Source organism: Nanorana parkeri, unplaced genomic scaffold (assembly GCF_000935625.1).
Source record: "Nanorana parkeri isolate BGI_ZX_2015 unplaced genomic scaffold, ASM93562v1 scaffold1055, whole genome shotgun sequence".
Lineage (NCBI taxonomy): Eukaryota > Metazoa > Chordata > Amphibia > Anura > Dicroglossidae > Nanorana > Nanorana parkeri.
Genome location: NW_017307323.1, coordinates 214070 through 235701, shown reverse-complemented (window position 1 = coordinate 235701; position 21632 = coordinate 214070). Strand labels below are relative to the sequence as shown.

The window sequence follows — 21632 nt, the reverse complement described above, 5'->3', positions numbered from 1 at the left end:
AAAACCTTAGGTTTTCAGTAACCTAGGTATGTAGTACCAATGCTCGGGAGCACCTGTAACTTAATGGAAGCTGACCTACAGACCAAAGCAAAGACATATTTAGTTAACCTGATCATGTACAATGCTGCCAACACAGGAAGCACTTTATCTTCTTTGTGCTCCATCCCAATCCTCCTCCAGGCTGCCCAAGATTCCTATGCAAGTTTCCATATCCTGCTCACTCTCCCCACCTTGCACAACAGTGCTCATGTATGGCAAATGGTCATTTAAGCAAAGAGTTGCATTCTGGGGAGGAAGCACCCATGTTCCCCCATATGCAGAAGGTCTGGACTTTTCTGGAGTGGGCCTGATGGTGAACTTCTTAAGAGGCAGTATAGTCTTGAGACCCCAAAGCAAAATCATGAAGTTGGGTGTCTTGTTCCCGACAGTATATATCATTGCTTGGTCCCAGGAACAATCAATCTGCCCTACAACTGTTAATAGAACGGCAAGCCTCAGCGCGTTATGCCAGCCACTGAACAGGAAATACTTTTGCCCGCAGTTCCTAAGCTACGGGATGTCAAGTTCCCTAGCTTCGGGATGTCAAGTTCCCTAGCTTCGGGATGTCAAGTTCCCTGTGCCTGATGTAACGCTTCAGCAGAAGAAAAAAGGAAAAAGAAAAAAAGAAGAAGTACAGCGTGGGAGAGAAGCACATAGTCAATCTTCCATCACTTGTTCTAAGCTCCGCACAGTCTATTTGTGGCACGTACACTTTGCTAAACAATCACAATCTCTAGCTCTGACACCTAGGAAATAGCAGAACATTTAGTGTTGCTAGGAGATATCCCTGTAGTTAAATCCTTTATTCTACATTTAGTGTAGGTGGATGTAGAAGTGAAAAGCACTAAAGAAAGGCCAATACGCTTTTACAAATCGAAGAGAAATTACAGCATGGATTCAGCAAGTGCTAATTATCAAGCTTATTCAATAAGCAGTGCAAGCTACAAAAATGTGGTACCCATAGCAACCAATAGAAAATCACTGTGCATTAGTCTACCTTCAATAAAGTGAATTCTGATTGGTTGTCATTTACAATTAATAATCACAGGCCCCTCCAAACTTGTGAGTATTATTTTCACATTCATTTTCAATAGGCTCTCGGTACATATAGACAGGCAAAAAAAAAAAAAAGAGAATCCGGCCTAATTTTTTTCCAGCGCAACACGCGTTTTACATGCCTTACAGCTCACTGAGGTGCAGGTACTCTGTGTATGTGCATTAGGGTGCCACTGAAAATGAATCGCAGTGAACACTTATACACTGCATGTTGTGCTACGCTGTACTTAGAGGAACTTTACCCACCAATTTAATGTCTCCCAAAACAGTTACTTTTAAGAGGCGTCAACTATCAAGGTTTCTTTCAGCTCTCAACCTAACCTTTAAGCCCCCAAATGGCTAGTGTCACAGCTGATCACATGTGCAGCACCATGGCAACCGCAGTCCAAAGAGAGGCTAAGATGGCCTTGGCAATAAGTGATGAGGTTGAAGTTCCACTTTAAAGCAACAGTAAACCGTTGGGTGGGTTTTTCCATAATGTGCAAGTATGCACGGCATACTTACACATTACGGCACACTTCCTGCATCTTACAAGTGTGCCCTTCACCAGCACCGTGTGATGCAACACATTACGGCACACTTCCTGCATCTTACAAGTGTGCCCTTCACCAGCAACGTGTGATGCAACACATTACGGCACACTTCCTGCATCTTACAAGTGTGCCCTTTACCAGCACCGTGTGATGCAACTTCTGTCCCCCACAACCTTTGCCAGAGCCACATCCGGGTTCCCAGACATCCTCATGGACTTCTCGGTAGCCATTGATGTAACTTCTGCGTGTGCGCACAGTTACATCCTCCCCACCATCAAACCCATTGACGGCATCTTAGAGATACTGTGAATGAGCTGACAATGTACCCAGCAAGGCACATGCATGCTTGATACAGTGTACGCAGAAAATAAACAAAATTGCTAGGGGAAAGAGGGAGAAGTATTTTGGCAGAAGAAAAAAAAACTTTGCATGTCACTTCTGACAACAATCTCTACCTCCCAGCAGCTTTTCATTTTTTTTTTTTTTCACTGTACTTCCACTTTAATGTGTAAGTAATAAGACATAAATGGCTGAGCTGAATCAAAGTTCACTAAAGCTTTGCCATATATATTTTTACTCCAGACATTTTTCTGGAGAGAGGGGAAGACTTATAACCTCTGCTGTCTTTCTACTCATTACTTCCTGATGTCTCCCCAGGACAGCAAGTAAAGGGAAATCATAAGTTCGCAAGGCAGCAATAAAACACCAATAGGGTTCTAACCGCACATGGCTGGCATTTTAATTCAAATTTCATTTTGTAAAACATATATTTTTTTTTTCTCCTTGGCCACCTAAATATTTTACATCCCTGAATACAAATCTTTGAACACATTTGGATTTTCAAAAGTTGATGATAGGCCACCAATATGCACATATGGTGCTTATAACACACAGCGGTTCTAGTAGCCGTCTCGCTATGCCCATGTCGCTATCCATGCCATGCACTCATCTGTGGGTCGCTTTATAGTCCATGCGAGCTAGTTTTCTGCAGATCGCATTCAAGCCTTTATGGATTAAAACAAAGCTGCATTTTGTTTCCAAGAGAATTAGTGCAAGACAGCTTCAATGTCTCCCCCCACCCCCAAGAGGCAAGGAGTGCATGGGAACAAAATGACTTCATGCTTTTGGCGAAGAAAAATCCAATGTCTATTAAATTACAATTACAAGAGGCTGCGTAGAGAACTTGATAGCTTAGAAAACATTTCATAATAAAATTAAATCCACAAGATATTTCATGAACAGTAAAACACAATTCACCAATATAGCACATTTAAAGAGATGTTCAGTCAATATAGAGATTAATGGAAGTCTGGAAAAAGATTATTAGTCAAGGACCTAATTACGTCTAAGGCGGCAAATCTCATTAGTACGGAGAGGCCTGGATTGTGTGCTCCTCTGAATTCCAGATCCTCTCTAGGCACCTAAACCCAAGCTGCAGACACTGCTATTCTTGTCTTACAGGCCAGACAATGGGGCTCATTTACACAATCTAGTAAAATTAGAGAACGCAATAGGTTAAACCTCTTGTAACAAACAAAAATTATTTTATGTTCTATCCAGCACTAGGAAAAAAGGAATGCCATTGGCTATAGAGAACTACCTTGATTTTGTTCACCAACAAGCAGGGCTGGAACAAACGAGTCAAGGTGAGATTGTGGCTCCTCAAAAAAGTAGGCCAAAAAGAAATTCTCACTTAAAAAGGAGAACTATGAGGTGAGTGAAAATCAATCACCCACCCTCATAGTTCGAGCCAACGTGCGACAATTAAACTGTCACACGTCGGCTCAATAGATCGGGAAGTGAGCGAACACTTACCGTCGCTCGCTCACTTCTCGATCATCTCCCTGCAGAGAGCAATGACTGTTGGTCATGGCTCCCAGCAGGGTTTCCCTCCCCGCTCCGATCCTCCAGCGCTGACTGGAGGAACTTACGTGGGAGGGGCGAGTACAGCTGGCTCTGCCTCTAGATAGGCAGAGCCAAATGTCACTTACACCTCTGGGTGGATCTCGACAGCAATGTTGGGATCAGTTCCGGCTACGGCGGTCTCAGCTGTAGCTCGCGGTATACTGAGCTTTGGGTCATGGGAGAACGCTAGTATATGTCCTCCCGTGACCCTTAAGAGAACTATGGGGAAATACACTTACCCCATAGTTCGCTTTTAAATTGCCCTAATTGTTTCTTCTGCCCTTGCGGATACTGGAAAAACTGCAGCAAACTAGATTCTCCATATTAAAAAGTGGATCTTTGACCCCCTTTGACTAAAAATCACATCAGCATACAGCTCTGCATGCTGATAGGAAATCATCTTACATTTATAAGCTAAACAAACATTTTTATTTTACTTACAATTTCCTTTTTCCACTTCGGCACAAATGATGTAATGTGCCCAAGCACTGCATCCTGGGAGGGTTACATCCGCAGAGCATTGCTGGGAAATATCATCTGTAATCTCACGAGATCTCAGGGAAAGGTATTTTCGTCCCCTGAAATGATGTGCATGGTCACATGTCCTAGTCACATGTGCCAGAGTTCTGGGAAGTAAAGAGAGATGGATTCGCCTGCCCTTAGTTAAAATGGCCACCGTGAGATGAATGGGGAGGAAAAGAAAAAAACAGGGTATGCAAAGATTGAAAAGCCTTCAAATTATCTAAAAGTATGTGTTTGTAGATTGTCATTACTAAACATTTCTAAAGGGTGCCTTTGTTTTAATTTTGAAGATATGGGTAAAGTTCCTCTTTAATTACCCAGGACGTACATCAATATGTAAAACAGAAAGGGGATAAGGCTCAACCATGACTGCCTGCACTTCAGAAAAACGAGCAACAATAGCTGTGCTCAAATGGGTCAAGAAACTAGATCAAAGTAACTATACATTTCCTAAAGAGAAAATTTAACTCAAGATTCCTATATTTCCAAAGAATACCAAAGCTACTGGACATCAGGTGCCCATCTGAACAATAGGTCACAGGTGGCCCTAATGGAATCAAAAAATCATGGATGAGAGAGGACATCCGCCTATCGATGCTTACACCAGGCATGTCAGAAAGGTTTACATTTATGGACCTCTAGGAGCTTGTTGGACATTTGCAGGTATGACAGCCTCCACTCTTCCGGGAAAGCTTTCAATAAGATTTAGCAAAGTCTGTGGAATTTAGCCCACTCAGACAAAAGAGTATCTGTGAGGTCAGGTTCCGATATTAAACTAGGAGACCTAGCTCGCAATCCATGATCCAATTAATCACATAGGTGGTGTTCAAAAGTATCAAGGTCAGGGCTCCGTGCAGCCCCACTCCAGTTCCTCTAAAATCAAAACACATGAATTCAAGTCTTTATGGACCTAGCTTTGTGCATAGGGGCACAGTGATGCTGGAACAGAAAAGGACCTTCCCCAAATTGTTATGACAAGGATAGAGGAGCACAATTGTCTTAAATGTCTTTATATATTCCACATCAACAGGAACATTCAGTTAAAAACACTGGAACTTATGTGGTGGGTTGCCACACAGTTTTGGCCATAAGGAACACATGGCTATGAAACCATGCTCCCTGTATTGGCCAGCCAGCTACAGAAGGAAGACTACCTTTAACAATTCAGTTAAGCCAGAGTGTGGCTTCCATTCTCCATAGCCATGTTAAAGTTTAAGGGTCTATATGGGCCCCTTCACACCTATGCATGTGCTTTACCCAGCATGCTGCATTGACATGTAACAGTGTAAATTCAACCTTCAGCATCAACAGAGACCCCTACTAGACTCTTTTTTTAGCTTCCTACACTCTGACATCAATAGCGATCATAGTCCCCTAAGGTTCTTCATTATTAAAAGAGAACTATGGGGTAAGTGTTTTTCCCCATAGTTCTCCTAAGGGTCATGGAAGGACACAAACTAGCGTCCTCCCGTGATCCAAAGCCCAGTATAGCCCGACAGCTTGCCGTATACTGAGACGGCTGCAGCCAGGACGGATCCCGACAGTACTGTCAAGATTCAGCCAGCTGAGTGATTGACAGCAGGCTCTGCCTATCTAGAGGCAGAGCAAGCTGTACCTGCCCCCTCCCCCGTCCATTCCACCAGTCAGTGCTGGAGAATCGGAGCGGGGAGGGCGGGAATCCCTGCAGGGAGCTGCGAGTGACAGTCACAGCTCTCTGCAGGGACATTATCGAGAAGTGAGCGAGCAACGGTTTGTGTTCGCTCACTTCCCGATCTATTGAGCCGATCTGAGGTCACCATCTAAAACTGGTGGAGAAAATTTTTAACCATAAGGGGCGCAAAGGCCTTTTTTCAGTTAGAGCGGTTAAAATCTGGAACTCGCTGCCACAAGCAGTGGTATCAGCAGAGAGTATTGAATCATTCAAAAAGCATTTAGAATGCTTCCTCAGAGACCATAACATACAGGGGTACAGGTACTCTTAAAAACTAGACCACACATGGATCCATATATACATGCAAAAAAGACAGCGCCTTGTCCTCATGTAATACAGTTTATTAATCAATGAACATACAAGCTGGCATAAAATACTACTCACATGGTAATCACTGAATGAATGGTACAAGGCAGACCCCACACACAGCTGCCTTGCTAGCTGGCGCGTTTTGGGGAATATACCCGGGGAATTCTCTAAGGGGTATATTCCTGAAACGCGTCAGCTAGCAAGGCAGCTGTGTGTGGGGTCTGCCTTGTACCATTCATTCAGTGATTACCATGTGAGTAGTATTTTATGCCAGCTTGTATGTTCATTGATTAATAAACAGTATTACACGAGGACATGGCGCTGTCTGTTTGTTTTGCGAAGAATACTTCCCAGTGGCCTTTTGAGGACGGAAGCCTGCAAACTTTTGTTGGTGAAGAATATCATTGGGAGTCTGCTGAGCGCAGTGGTATGCATTCTTCTGATACACACACGTTGAACTTGATGGACCTGTGTCTTTATTCAACCTCAAAATACTATGCAACTATGTAACTCTGTAGTGTGAAAATCTACCTAACTGGTAGGCGGTGGACTTGGGACTAAAAATAGATGCACACTCACAAGAATACAAGCCCTCCCCAGCCCCTGCTTGCCTGCTCTGTCTCCATGCAGCCTTCTCAGCCCCAGCACTGCTTAGACGCCCGCCTCCTGCAGAGCTCACATTGTATGGGAGGCAGGACAGCAGTGGCTGTGAATAGAAAAGCCCTGCTGTACACACTCCCCGGCCACTAGATGTCGATGCAGTGGCCAGGCAGTTTGTATAGCAGCACTTTTATATTCACAGCCTCTGCTGTCCTCCCACTGACTGACTGACACTGACGTGCTAGGAGGAGGCTGAGGAGCCTCTCACCTAGCGCAGGAGAAGTGGATGCTGCGATCCCCTCAACATTGAGTTGCGACCCACTTTTGGGTCGTGACTCACAGGTTGAGAGCCGCTGCTCTAGATGGTGTGTGGTCAGCTTTAGAACCAACTGGTCCACTCATACAAGCCAGAAGGCTTAAACAGGAGGTCAAGAAAATAAATAAGTCCTGGCTCAGTACACTTCCATATAGTAGAGCGGAAGTCTTTTACCTATTACGTGTCCTGGGTTTTTTTACAACAGAGATACGCAGAACTGAAAAACATCCTGCAGGCAAAAATCAAGTACTACAACATGATGAAAAATCTAATTCTTTAAGAAAACCGTTCCATTTCTAGCGTGACTTTTAGTTTGCCTGAAAACAGAAGAATTGTCAGGGAGGAAGGCAACAAAATACGATTCAAGCCAATAACTTCAATTTGTTATAAATGAGCCCCATTGTCTTAAGTTCTAGCTTCAGGGAAAAAAACTTCACAATTATGATGCAAAAGAATGTTGATATTTTTTACTACCGGAACTGTAGAAAGTTTATGTGCTTCAGTTCACTAACTTTGCATGTGTAAAAGAAACAGATTGTGCTAAATGTCTCATCATAAAAATCGGTCCTCTTACCTTCACTCCGTGGCCTACATCATCCAGCACCATGTAGTCTATGGGTTTTCGTATGTACCTGACGGGACGCTCGATGTTGGCTGGAGCTATAATTTTATGACTCCTTGCAGTGTTCTTGTTGGTTGTTAGGATACCAATCTCTCTTCGGGCCACCTTCTCCTTGTGGATGTCCACCGTCTGCAAATGACAAATACTTTGGGTTTACATCTACTTTACGATGTTTCACATGTTATTGGTGATGTTCTAAATGATTAAGACAATAAAAACTCACAGAAGCTTTAACATGCAACTGTAATTGCAAAATAAATTTTCAATAAAATCAGAATCTTTCATTAAAATACCTATACACACGGCCATGAAGGTCCAGCTTTTTACTAATAAGAGGTGCCAACTGTCTCTAGCTCCAAATTGTGCTTTCATGTTGTAACCCTGTCTCACAGGCTTCCAATGGAGACAAGTGGCCATTTCACACACATGGTTCACTGTTGTCATTACCAGGAAACCCTTCCTGAGAAATGTCATGGAGCCATTAGAGTACATTTATGTAGACCGGAAGTGTCACATGGTTATAAACATGGTCACATTACCACTCAATTCTTCTACCCGCAGCATCCGGACATTTTTTTTTAAACCAGCGCAGCTGTGGTGGCTCCGTCTGCACAGCAGAGTCATTCATTCAGAGATTCTTTCACAGAACCTATGGCTGGAGTGTCTAAAAGTCCTATCTGCCACCACTGCACTGAGACTTGAAATTCTCCAATCGAGTAAAAGTGCAGTGATGCCACTTGAGTTGAAGTATGCCGACACTTTCTCTCATCCTGTATCTGAAAGTCCATACCTTGGTTTTCAGGAGCCATGTGTTGTATTATTTTATTATTGTGTGTGTATTAAATAATTTTTTTAAATAGACCATGCCTTTATGGGAGCTGGATTTCTGGCAAGATCAAAAAGCAAATATACAACAATGAGTGCAAGGCACCGTGGTGTCTATTCCACAGGTAGCTGGTTCATTATGTCCTGCAATCACAGGATGTCCTCAAGGTTGAAGGACACTAGGCATGATTCAAACCAGAAAACTGTAGACACGTTGTGGGCCAAGTAAATTACTGGTAACATTTGAGAGCCTTTTTTCTCCTTAACCCTCCTGGGTAACCGTTTTAAAAAGATATAAAAATATAGCCCGGAGTCTAACTTTAAAGCTAACCCATACTTTGTACTAACTAAAGTATACTTTGTACTAACTAAAGTATACTTTGTACTAACTAAAGTAACCTGTTGGCTATGCAAGAGGCAGGGTCAACAGCATATAGCTACCTTCCACTCAAAGCTCTCCAAAGCCCTAGACAAGTTCTGACCTAGTCAAAACTCAGAGTTCCTGTTACTAACGGGAATGGGTGGTAGGTATCATGTGTTGCCACCTCATTACCTGGGTGCTGGTATTTCCGCAGGCTGCAGGAATAGATTTATACCTATTTTGACTTGTGTGACAAAAGTATTTCCATGCATACCCAAAGGGTTGTGGCTCCTCCCTTCTCAGCAACTACATCACTAGTGTTCCCCCTGCAGCTAAGAAGGGACACACTAATTATGTGGCAGCTGGAAAAGTGGGGGGCTCCCAGCCAACGACAGCAGGGCGATGCAAGAATTGAACACACCAACAGTGTCAAGACGCTGCACATTCCATGATGTAGGGACTTGTTACTGGCAAGTATAATACCGGTTTAGAGGAGTTTCCTTTTTTTAGCAATAGTCTTACTTTAAATTGCATTTCCACTTTTGCAGTCACATTTGAGAAAACCCCACTATAAATTTGTTATGTGTTCCTATTCACACAACATACCTAAAACAATATTTCTTGCCTTTTAGATGTCATTGTTGAGCAGGTCTTTGAAAAGACTGCAAGCTACTCTGTACAAATGTCAAAGTGACAGGAAACTCCGGCTGTCCCCATTAAAAGACCAGGGACACTCCGAGCTTCCTCCCTGCCCCATTAACGTACAAATGTTCCTAGATTGATAACTCATTGTTAGGTCAGACAGTTCCCAAAGCTAGTTCACAACCAATAAAGAAATCTGGCACAGTACAGACAGGGTTAATTATTAGCCTCCCCAGCCCCCTCAGGTCCCCTTGCATTCCAGAAAAAAAAAAAACATTTTGAAAGAAACTATTCCGAGAATAGAGCAAGTAATATGTAAGCAGCATTTTTTTTTTTAAAGTTATACTAAGTGAATGAGAACATGCAACAAATATAAAATGTGTCATCCCAATTTGGTTGCAAAAGTGGAAATACACTTTAAGCTCTGAGCAACAACGTGTTCCTACCCACCGAACTGGGAGAAGCTCAGATTACAATAATAAAGCAATAAGCTGGTAATTTGCGAGATGTCGGATTCTAAATGCTGAAGACAAGTATAGACAGGCTTGAAAGAGACTTGTTATACTAAGAAATGTTTGTTTAATTGCCTTTGTCAATTATCTCAAGGCAGGAACTATAAATATTAATTGTCGCTTTCACAACATCACACGAAGAACAAGTATACTTGAGTCTTCATTAGGTAGAAGGACCATCAATCAGCATAATACTGCAAACATGAAAACATGAGCATCCATACCACGGACATCATGGCTCCACCCCATACCATGAGCATTGCAGCTGTCTATGCAACAATAGGAAGAAGATATTTATTCTTTGCTCCATTTGTACTTGCCAGAAATTACAGAGCCAAGGAGTTTTGCCGTCTAATCCCCTATTTACCTCCACTCCATCAACTGCAATGACTGAGCTCTTTGGCTGGAGCTGTGACATCTTTACCCTGGTCTTCTGGGTTTGACATGTTCGGCCATCTTGACTGGCTAGACGCAACTCCAAGGAATGCCAGTAATTTACAGCATGCACAGAACATCCTAAACAAGCCCGCTAAGGTGGTGTTCATGTAAGAGACATAGTATGCTTGTTTTTTTTTAACTAGGCAAAAAGCCACAAAAGTTCAGTGGGGCTTAAAGAGGTCTCAGAAATCACAGATAACTATAATAGGGTTTTACAACTAGGTGCTTGGGAATTAAAAAGGCACATTTTTAAAATGTCTCAGGGTCATAAGGAAGGGTCTCTGACAAATAACTTCTTTATAAAATGTGTAATTTGAAGACATAAAAAAAGAAAAATCTATCAGAAGAATAAATGTGAGTTGCTACAAGAGAGTGTATAGAAACCATGCTGACTGAGGAGGTTGGCAGTGGACCATCTCATCATACCCAATTACACATGCTAGTTCCCAGGGGAATGCACATTAAGTAATTGGTACAACGCAATTCCCAAAACATACATTAGAATGTCAACACAGATGGCATCTCCTGATAGCAAGGTCACTACCACATCAAAGGAATGAAGCGCGGTGGCCTGGTGTCCTACAGCAAGACCTTGGTAAAAAAAACGGAAGCCCTGTGTGGCCATGCAGTGATCAGCGCCTAATTCGGCATTATGAATGGAGTGTACATCCATAATACACTTCATTTCTCCTCACACTGGAAGTAGGCAGCTCATTTGCAGAGCCTGACATCAGCAGCATGTTTTCATTCCCACGCCTCTGTCAGTTCCACTTCAATGGACGTTGACATAATAATCACATTTCAAGCCATGTAATTGATCTCCTACACAGCAAGCTCTTAGCCAGACTTCCTGCTCAGCTTTTATTTTTGGAGGTTTCCCACTACATGGTCAGCCTGATTACTTCAGTTAATCTGACACTGAGGGAAAAAAAAAAAACGAAAGCCAGGCCACAAACCTAATATGATCTCATGGGTCGGCCCATTGTAAAAAAGGTCTTCCTCAAACCTGCATTCCAGTGAAAGTCAGCCTATACTTTAACGTTATCAAAGACATTTTAACAGCCCTACTGGGGTATGAGGAACAGAGTGCCTGAAATATTTTAGCCATAGAGCAACAGCGGAGTATACGTTTCTGAAGCTAACAGTCTAAGCATTTGGTCACGTGGCCACCCTTGAATGAAGGGGAGGATCAGGAGTTGAGATTGGTGGATCTTTACCTTTGGAGATCATATGACCCAAGACCTAGGCTTTTAGATATGTGGCCAGTACTGGAGCCAAACCAGAGCTGCATTATCTTCTGGAAAGGCATGTACATTACCCATTCTATTACTATTGGCTCTTTAGGGCAATTTGCATACCTCCAAAAGAAGAATCAATGGACATTTAAAAAAAAAAAAATGTAAAAAATTAAAATGCTGGGACCCCTCCTCTGGTCTAGGAACTGGAATAACGCAGAATTACTTGCCCAATTCTGGTTTCCTCCTGGCCCCGAAAGACCAGTCAAAGGCTGCAGCCAACTAATCGATTATAAATCGATAATGGGAATAGTCAACTAATCTCATTATCGATTAGTTGGTGGGATCCCCTAGCTCTCTTCTCCATGCTGGGAGGAGGGCACAGCAAGCAGTGGGCGGGTGCAATAGCCAGCCTGCTATTGGCTGTTGCAATATGAAATGGCCAAATAATGGCCAATAGCAGGCTGGTTATTGCACCAGCCCACTACCTGTTCTATTTACCTTCAACTGCTGTCTGTGGAATCTCACCACTGGCAGCTGTCATTCTCTGGCTGAAGCTATTAAATATTCAAGCGCCATGTGCTTACAATACAATAATTACTGGACCGCATGGTACCGCAATGCCATGTGTTCCAGTGCAGTGTGATTGCAAGAAATTGTGCATGCAGTTTTATTCCGAAGTAAACTTTGTAACACTCAATTTGTGGATTTTGTTTTAAATTAAAGATGGTATTTTTTTTTTTATCCGATTGAATCGAAAAAAATTAAAACAAAAAAAACTTCGGCCAGCTAATCAATTATGAAAATAATCCTTAGTTGCAGCTCTAGACCAGTCCCTGCAGCCTCTCCTACCGTGGGCTACGGTGGTCTAAAGACTGCTGATATCATCGACCTGCAAATGGGCAGCCCAGTGGTGTAGTGGCTGCAGCACTGGAGAGCCTCCGGTTCAAATTCCGGTCAGGTCACTATCTGCAAGGAGTTTGCATGTTCTCCCTGTGCTTGCATGGCTTTCTCCCACACTCCTAAGACATGCTGGAAGGTTAATTGGCTCACGTCTAAATTGGCCCTGTTTGCATGCATGTAAAATAGATTGTAAGCTCCTTGAGGACAGGGACTGATGTGAATGTGCAGTACATAAAGCGCTGCGTAAATTGTCGGAGCCATATTATTATTAAACCTAAAAGGGACATTCCATAGCTGGAGAGAAGGGCGAGAGATGTGATCACCAAGTGCCACAGGACCAAGGATCAGGCGAATAAAACTGTTTTTGAGCCCCTAGACAAAACTAACATTTAACCCTTGCAATGCACGGGTAGCCCCACTGCAAGGGTACGTTTATTTGCCCAGCGTTCTTTTTTAAATCAGAAGTTTATAACATTTCATTACTGTACTTTTGTTTAGATGTTTTACTTCGCCGTACCTGCTGTGACAAAGATGATACACCTACCTACAGAAATGGAAGACAACCTTATTAACGGAAAACACACAAATCTGTTTCCTTCACCTCAATAAATCCTAATCCTATTATAGAAATGAGAAAACACGCTTCAGAAAAAAGTAAAATGTGACATTTACATATGAAGAAACCGCAGGAATTGGCCAACAAGATTACAAAATATCTGGGAAATACTAGAATGTAACAGTGTAGAATTTACAAGAAGTGAAGGGAAGAAAGAAGCTGCAAGAAAAAAAATTAAAGATTAAAAAAAGGGGAACAATTAACATTTCTAGACTGTACACTGGGAATTTTCCTCCGACGGAGCATTTCCCCCACAAGGCCTTCTTCACAACGCCACTAAAAGGTTTCCGGCATCTGCTAAGCACCTCCTGACTGAGGGCAAAGAGCGCACCAAGATGAATGGATCAGTACAAGCACGCTGCCTAAAGTCACACTGGTGCAGAATTGGCTTCAGCATTCAGAGCCTGTATGTACAACACTTGCAACCTGAAGTTTAATGTGCTTCTATTTTGCCTCGCCTGCCTCCCCCTCGCATCAAAATGGTAATGACAATTTTAAATAAAACATTCCATAACTTATTTTCAACCCTGTGAGGTCTAGTGGCCCCGGAATGCAGCCCGAGTGGCCCCGGAATGCACAGGATCGCATTCCGGCCGGCTCACGTTGTTTTGGGGTGGGAGGGGCCAATGGCCCCGCAGCCATGCCCTCCAGCCACAAAGCGTTCCGGCGCCGTCAGAAAAAATTCTGCATGCACCGGACCTGAACGCAGGCACTGATGTGCCACACGTTTTGGTGCGGCCGATCGTGTAGCAGCCAGAGGATGCGGCTGCGGTGCTATTGACTTCAATGCACCGCCATGACCCCTCCCAAAACAAAGCGATATAGTTGGAATGCGATCCAGTTCGTTCCGGCTCCAATCGGGCCGGAACGCACTGTGGCTGGTGTGAAGTAGCCCTAACATCTAGATCTCGGTGCTTCTCTTTGCAATGCAAGCAGATCATGGCTAATAGGAGGAGTCCAACAGGGTGCTGCACATGGCTTCCTAAAACCATCACAGCATCCTGTCTCAGTACTCCTCCCAAGAGCCCTCAGCCTGATTCAGGCAGTGGGCTGGCACTTGGGAGGAGCTATGCAAATATCAAACAGCCATGATGATTTCCGGTGCCTTGCCATGGCCTGTGGTTGCTCTCTCCCCATCCCCTATGCAACTGCTGTGTCCTCTAGTTATAGAAGGTAGTAGAAGCAACAGTATGTGTTGGCAGAACAGGAATGACACCCCATTTCTTCAGCTGAGTATTTCGCATCTCCTAGGTCGCCAGACAGGGACACAGAGAGCCACTAGGCACATATTGGGACATTAATTGGATTGGGGATGCTGCGGCTACATGACAATGGCTCAACTGGCACTGCACACCACTCATGCCTAATCTCACAAAAACCGGGCACCCTACGAACATAAGATGTGATGTACCAGATTGCACTGAAAAACCCATCTCTGACCGTCTGCGCAAACAGAGGGCTTGGCCAATGACTGATGAGGCTGCTGCATACAAAATGGTTTTTACCTTGCTTTCAGAACTAGGGAAACATTTTATTAGATATACATTGTGGCGGTATAGGGAAAAAGTAACAATCATATAGAGCAACCAATAGGAGTGTGTGGGAAACTCTACATGATTATGTTTAGGGCTGCAACAACTAATCGACATAAATCGACTATATGAGCTTTGGTACATTAACGCAGATCAAGAAGCTATACAACAAGCTCTTCTCTTTTATAAATACCTAAAATAACATTTAAAATACTATAGTATACCCTTGCTGACAAGTCTTAAGGTGCCCATACACCTTACGACCATTGCAAGACTTTTGTCTTGCGATGGTCGTATGCTTATTGAAAGCTTGTACGATCTGCCCACCTTGGACGGGTAGATCGTACTTGCGATCATCGAAAGCCCGCCCCGCTGAGGGGCGGGCTTCCGATGACCGCAATGCAGAACGGGCAGTGTGCGCGTGCGCACACCGGCCCGTTCCGCAGCTATCGGACGAGCAGGCTAGACAATCGCACGATTCTCGGCGGGTTTTCGAGCATGTTGGTTCGACAAAAGATGTGCGACTGTACAGTAGAAACGGTCGCACGTCTTCGTTCACACTGCTCGATTCTCGTACGATCGCGGGATTTCGCCCGATTCTCGTACTGCAAGGGCGGACAAAGGAATATGGAGTTGATAACTAGACCTTAAAAGTTGGGCGCCAGCTGTAATTTTGTAAGGAGCATGGGCTGTTTGGCTCCTGGGATTTGTTCAGCACAAGAGGTGTAACAGATTCTAGCAATGTTTCTGGAGAGCCGAGCATGAAGAGGTTCATTTTTTACAGTAAAACACACACACCCCTCAGAAAGTTGATGAAGCAGTTCCATTTTAATACACGCTGTATTTTTATCTTCAGGGATTTCAGCACCAATCTAAATGTCAAAGCAGCTGCATTTTCTCGGGTCGCAGTGAGAGTGGAAAATGTTTTATTGCAGTTGGGAGATTATGCAAATGTTGTTCGGGTGCCAAAACTGAAATTACACAAAATGTCAGCAGGTGTGGCAAAGCACCTTATGATTTTTTTTTTTTTATATATACACACTAACTACTACAGGAAAGTCATTCCCTCTACTGACGAGCATTAAAATAGAGGCAGCAGCATTAAGATTTACAAAAAATACAGAATATAACTTTTTTTCCCCAGAGACTTTATAGAGAAAAAAATATATATTAGAGAAGTCCATATAAATGTATTGGTGACTTTTTTGCAGATTATGTACAATTTATAGATTACTTTGCTTGCAAGCGGGAAATCTTTAAAAAGAAGAAGAAAAACTGCATGCCAAAACAGTCAAGAGATTGACAAAGTTTGTGATGGGAAATGACACAGGCTGCCATTGATAAACTCTCCTTTTACTACTGACCTGGAACTAATACGTGGATCAGTTTGGTCTTTCTTTCTGACTTTGCAAACTGAGAATGCAAATATATTCATACTATGGACCAGGGGTAGGCAACCATGACACCCCAGCTGTTGTGGAACTACAAGTCCCATGAAGCTTTGCAAGGCTCCAACAGCCACAGACATAACTCCCAGAGGCAGATGCATGTTGGGATTTGTAGTTTTGGCACAGCTGGAGTGCCGAGGTTACCTACTCCTGCTATAGACTAAAAAGGGATTTTTTTTTCAAAGCTTTATTCACACCTAATGTTTGTAGCGCTTTTTCTGCCCAAACAAAGAAAAAACACGCCAAAAACAAAACCCCATTAATTTCTATGGCCATGTTCACATTTACGCATTTTGTTGCTTGAAGCAAAACAGCCGTCGCTGGGAGAAAAAAAAAAAAGTACACAAGCTTCTTTTTCGCAGATTAAGTGCTTCAATGGAAATGCTCAAAAACACTCGTTTGCTGCGCACGTTTTCCCATTTACATCAATGTGCCACAGTCTGCTCGCAAAAATGCACAAAAACACTATCTAGGTGTGAATGCAGCCAAAATTGTATGTAAACCCTAACAATGAACATCTCCTATATGCTCCCTTTTGGTCTGGTAAATATGAAATTGAAAAACGTTTTGTTGCATTTGTTAAAAAAAAATCAGAAGTGTTCTCTGCACACGAAGGCCTAGTTCACACCAGACGCAGTGCGTTCCGGCTCGATGCTGTCCAGAACGCACTACATCGCATTGCGGCTGGCTCACTATGTTGTGGGGCAGGAGGGGGTGTGACGGTCCATTGAAGTGAATGGCACTGTAGCCACGTCCTCCGGCCACAATGCGATCGGCCGCACGGGATCGCAAGGCACATTATGCCTGCGTTCCGATCCGATCAAAATGCTGCAAGCACTATTTTGATCAGACTGGACCACAGAATCGGGAATTTTGCTTCCGTTCGCGAACTCCGCATTGGGTTACTAACACAACCGCAGCCATCTTCCCTGCTCTGACACTGGTCGTGGCTTCCTCTAGTCGAGATTGCAGTTTGATCACAGTTTGATTCGGTGCGCGACCAGAATCGTGGAACGAATTAAGTTTGTGAACCGAGGTACCACTGTACAAGACCTATTTGTAGATCCAAAACCTGTATGGGTCCCACATTTTCCTTACCTGGGAGATGTGATTGATGGACGATTCCATCCTCCGCAGCTGGGAGGCCTGGATGTCGAGCAGCTGCAGCACATTGTTGGCCAATGCATTGATCTGGTAGGCGACGCTAGCCAGGGACTGAGTGGTGTAAGCCTTGGTCTCTTCTAGTGCTTTCCTCTTGTCTGGAGCCTGCAGGAGAGAGGAAAGCAGGTTAATAAACATGGTGCATGGGAATCATTTATAAGCTGAACATTTCCATAGACTTTTATAGCCAAAAAGATAACGGGTAGACCACTCAAGAGTCTTGTATTGAAGCAATGTAAACAGGTTTATTGGGCAACGTTTGGACTTGCCACTGCTCATCGTTCATAAGACAGTGCCTTGTCGGAACTGGTTTGTATCGGCTTGCATGGACCCGGGCGTTTTTACTCTTATCTGCGTGTATTGCCCACCATTGGACTAATATATACAGACACTGTCCGTCACATCGGAGTAGACAATTAATATGCAATTTAGGAGTCAGTCTGTCCACTACAGAAGCCAGCAGGATTTAATTTTAGGAGCCAGCTGCATTGACAACAAAAAGAGAAAACCTCAAAAGTTAAGTGCCAGTTGTAATTTTTATGGAGCATTGGCTACCTGGGATTTGTCCAGCCCTGCGTTAAACACACACACTCCTCATGCATGTACACAGTAGGATAGCCCCGTGTGCAAACATGCCTTGGTTTTATTTACTTTATGAATACGCAAATGCTCACATTCATCTAGCAGTAACCTTGCATGACTCGCATACTTCAAATGCTTTGAAATCAGAGTTGTGACATCCAACCTTACACTGCCACAGGGACATGTCATGCTAAACTCCTGACGTCCACAAACTGATAGCTGTGAAATTAATGTGAAGGGGACTACACAATACCAGTTTTGCAAATGACTACAAAGGTTCCATTTGAAAAAAAGGTGCAAACACTCAGAAATCCTCTTCCACTAGTCTGTCTAATCTAATATCCAGAAATGCGACTGGTAGTCAATGCTTACTGCTACCCATTGATTTTTTTTCTGTGCCATTTGATTTGCCCTCAAGTGCTACCTGAACATCTGAAAGAAAATAATGTTGTGCAATAAAACACACAAGACATAACCCGCTGACATCCGAGATCTTAGACACAAGAGGTTCTGTTCGTGTGAAGACATTTCCCCATGGATGGTCAGCTTGAGGCCTCGTTCACACCAGACAGTGCATTCCATCCCAATTCTGTCCGGAACGCACTGCATTGCATCCGGCTCACTGTGTTGTGGGGCAGGAGGGGGTTTGGCGGTCCATTGAAGTGAATAGCACCTTAGCCACGACCTCCGGCCGCAATGCAATTAGCTGCACGGGAAAGCAAGACACATCAATGCCTGAGGTATGGAACAAACAAAATGCTGCACCACAACATAGTGAGCTGGCCGCAATGCGATGCAGTGCGTTCTGGCCAGAATGCACTGTCTGGTGTGAACAAGGCCTAAAAAAGGTACCTGTAAGCCCTCCTGTGATTGGCCACCCTGTTCTGGCCACCCTGTTCTGAAGATCCATTAAAAAAAAGAAGAAAAAAAAAAGGACCGCCACTGTTGTAAAGTAGCCACCGATCCAAGCTCGCTCCAGTGATGGACTACAATCTCACGTTTAGTTTACCAATTTGTATTGAGATTGTAGCCCATCACAGGAGCGAACTTGGAGTGGTGACCACTTTCCAACAAACACAGGGACCATGGGGAACAAAAGTAGCCCCCCTCCAGAAGGAAGGACAGTGTCGGCACCAATTCAGAGATGATTTCAGGATCTACAGCCGAGTGATACACAAATAAGATACATTTCTGTTGGTAGTTATGGTTCTTGAATGTATTAAGATTTAATTGCCGAGTTTATTGCAACTTTTAATGTGTAATTACATAAAAAAACACATTAGATGTGAGCGTACATCTCTTGGAGGAAGAAAATAATTCTTGGTTTTATCTGCACCTCTACCATACATGTCAAAGCATGTCATTCCCAAAACACTGGAGAATGTGAAAACTGCAGAACCGGCTCACGGACATGAAATTCCAAGAAGTCAAAAAACAATCCTCAGCTAAAACACGTTTATGTTCTACTAACACTGGATAAGGAACACTGCTTCACTACCTCAGCCCAAAATAAATAGGGAAATGTATGCCGACCTTAAAGGAGACCTGTAGTGAGGTCTATGCATCGCGACCTAGCTGACCTTTCCTTATGAAAATGCTACTCGTCTGGCTAGAATGTCTTTAAAGTGATATTAAAGCCTCCTTGTATCCCACAAGGAGACCCACATTTGCTGGAGGCTGTTGCTGTTTTTCCTTTAAAAGTTGTTAATTCCTCGTTTGCAAGTGGGTCCCGCAGGAATCTTCCCCCCGCCCATGTAGGGTGCCACCATCGTTCTAATAGAGGCATGAGGGCGTGCTCGTGCCCGCAGTGGCTGTGAGCGTCCATAAACGCCCCTTCTCTCTTTGATTGATGGCAGAAGGAGCCTATGGGTCAAAACAGTACGCGAGTTGTATGGTGTGCCTGGCAAATGGTGGACAGTTTCCAATCCTGACTGGTGGACATGCTGGCCAGCTGGAAGCACTTTTGTAGCTCCGTACGACGTACGTCCTTGGCAGCGAAAGGGTTAAAGCTACAATGTAAAACCAGAATTTTAGTAAATACGTTTTGTCAGGACGCAAGCTCTTCCAAAACGGCACCTAAGTGGAAGACATTGGCCCCACAATGACTTATCCCCTAGTAACCATCCACCACTACTGGTGCCAACCACCGCTTATAAATCATGGAGGGGGTCACCTGATAAAAAGCCCCTGTGCTGCCACATAACACAACTACATTTAGGCCTCATTCACACGAGAAACGGCCGTATTGGGCAGCTCCCCGGGAAGGACAGGTGCTGCGTGTGATTAGTACGCAGCCCCTGTACTCCTCTATGGGACTGCGCGGCCGTAAGCCGCACTACGCCCGCCCTGCACGTCTGTGGGGGTGTCTGTACTCGTATGCTGACAGGATGGATCCTGTCTGCGTCCGAGCCGGGACAAGCGCACAAGTACGGACCTGCAAGAGGGTGAGTGTAGAGCGGCGTCCTCCCATACAGAAGGACAGGAGCTGCGTACTAAAATCACACACAGCACCTGTCCTGGGAGGTGACCGATACGGCCGTGCACGCAGCACGGAGCTGTAAGGGCCGGACGTTTTGCTGTGTGAATGAGGCCTTAAGGGCAGGGGTATGCAAACTCCGGCCCTCCCGCTGTGGTACGATTACAAATCCCATGAGGCATTGCAAGACTGACAGCCACAGGAATGACTCCCAGAGGCAGATGCATGATGGAGTTTGTAGTTTCACCACCGCTAGAGGGCCAGAGTTTGCCTACCCTATTTAAAAGGGCAATTCCTTTTTCCCAGGTGAATTTCGGAAAATTGAATTTTTTTTCACCCCTCGCCCTCTATACTTACCTTTGGGTGAATGCTTTTTACCCCCCACCGGTGTACTGTCCATACTCAGCAGTGCAGCCCTGCACTCTGTATTTTGAATTTCACTTGCAAAGGGCGAGCAGTCATTGGCCTTAGCAAGAAGTGCTTCTCATTGGTCAGTGTGGGCAGGTGACCGCCTTGACCAATGAATGCTCGCCCTTTGCAAGTGTAATTCAAAATACTGAGTCCACGGATCGCTGCATTGTATGGATAGTACATCAGCGTTGGCAGAGAGAAAGAAGCGCGCTCGCCCAAATCTAAGTATAGCAGGGGGGGGGGGGGGCTGCTTGGGGGGCAATTCTATTTTAGAACACAGCATTCCACAATGCACAGATGGTTAAAAACTGCGCCTTGCACTAAAATGTGCTATATTCGGCTGCCTACACCCATTGGGGTGCCATTTAAAATAATGGCACTACAATGCACGCTTTCACTCAATAACAAACATCAGAGTGAATGAGCCCTTAAATACTGTTTTGTTGAGAGAAAAATAAGGGGGGCAGAATCTCATCAGAGTGAGCTCCAGAGGACTTTGCTGCAGATTTATACGGTCTCTATTATAAAAAGGAAGAGTGGGAGGGTCACCTGAGCAATCTCAACATTGCAATAAGAAAAAGGAGCTCCATCTGCATCCCTTAGCTGTATCATTTTTGCTGAAATATTAAGACCTTTAAACTATAGCAGGCAATGCCTCTAATCTGACTTCCATCTGTGCTGACTTCTGGGAAAGGCAAACAGCCAATCACACCAGCATGAAATAGGACACATGGGGGCGTTCTGTACAAAGTCTATGTACAAAGCTCCCCAAGCGTGTCACACTGCAAGGAACCAACAATTGAATTGATTTTTTTTTTTTGTCCAGTTTTAGAAAATCTACAAACTACTTTTCCTGTTTGCAATTATAAAAATTGGC

General features: G+C 44.0%; 1 protein-coding gene across 16 annotated transcripts in view; it reads right to left on the bottom strand.

Moving 5' to 3' along the window:
* ABI1 (abl interactor 1) overlaps nucleotides 1-21632 on the bottom strand; it is a 74843-nt gene that overhangs the window by 27902 nt on the left and 25309 nt on the right. For 14 of the 16 annotated variants that reach the window (XM_018567504.1, XM_018567511.1, XM_018567505.1 and 11 more), the window contains exons 2-3: nucleotides 17224-17391; nucleotides 7566-7742 (exon numbers count right to left, since the gene is read on the bottom strand). In XM_018567504.1, the coding sequence (XP_018423006.1) occupies nucleotides 7566-7742; nucleotides 17224-17391 (345 nt within the window). Of the gene's footprint in view, nucleotides 1-5; nucleotides 23-7565; nucleotides 7743-17223; nucleotides 17392-21632 lie in introns of all 16 variants that reach the window. The other 2 variants (XM_018567516.1, XM_018567520.1) reach the window with 2 other exon arrangements.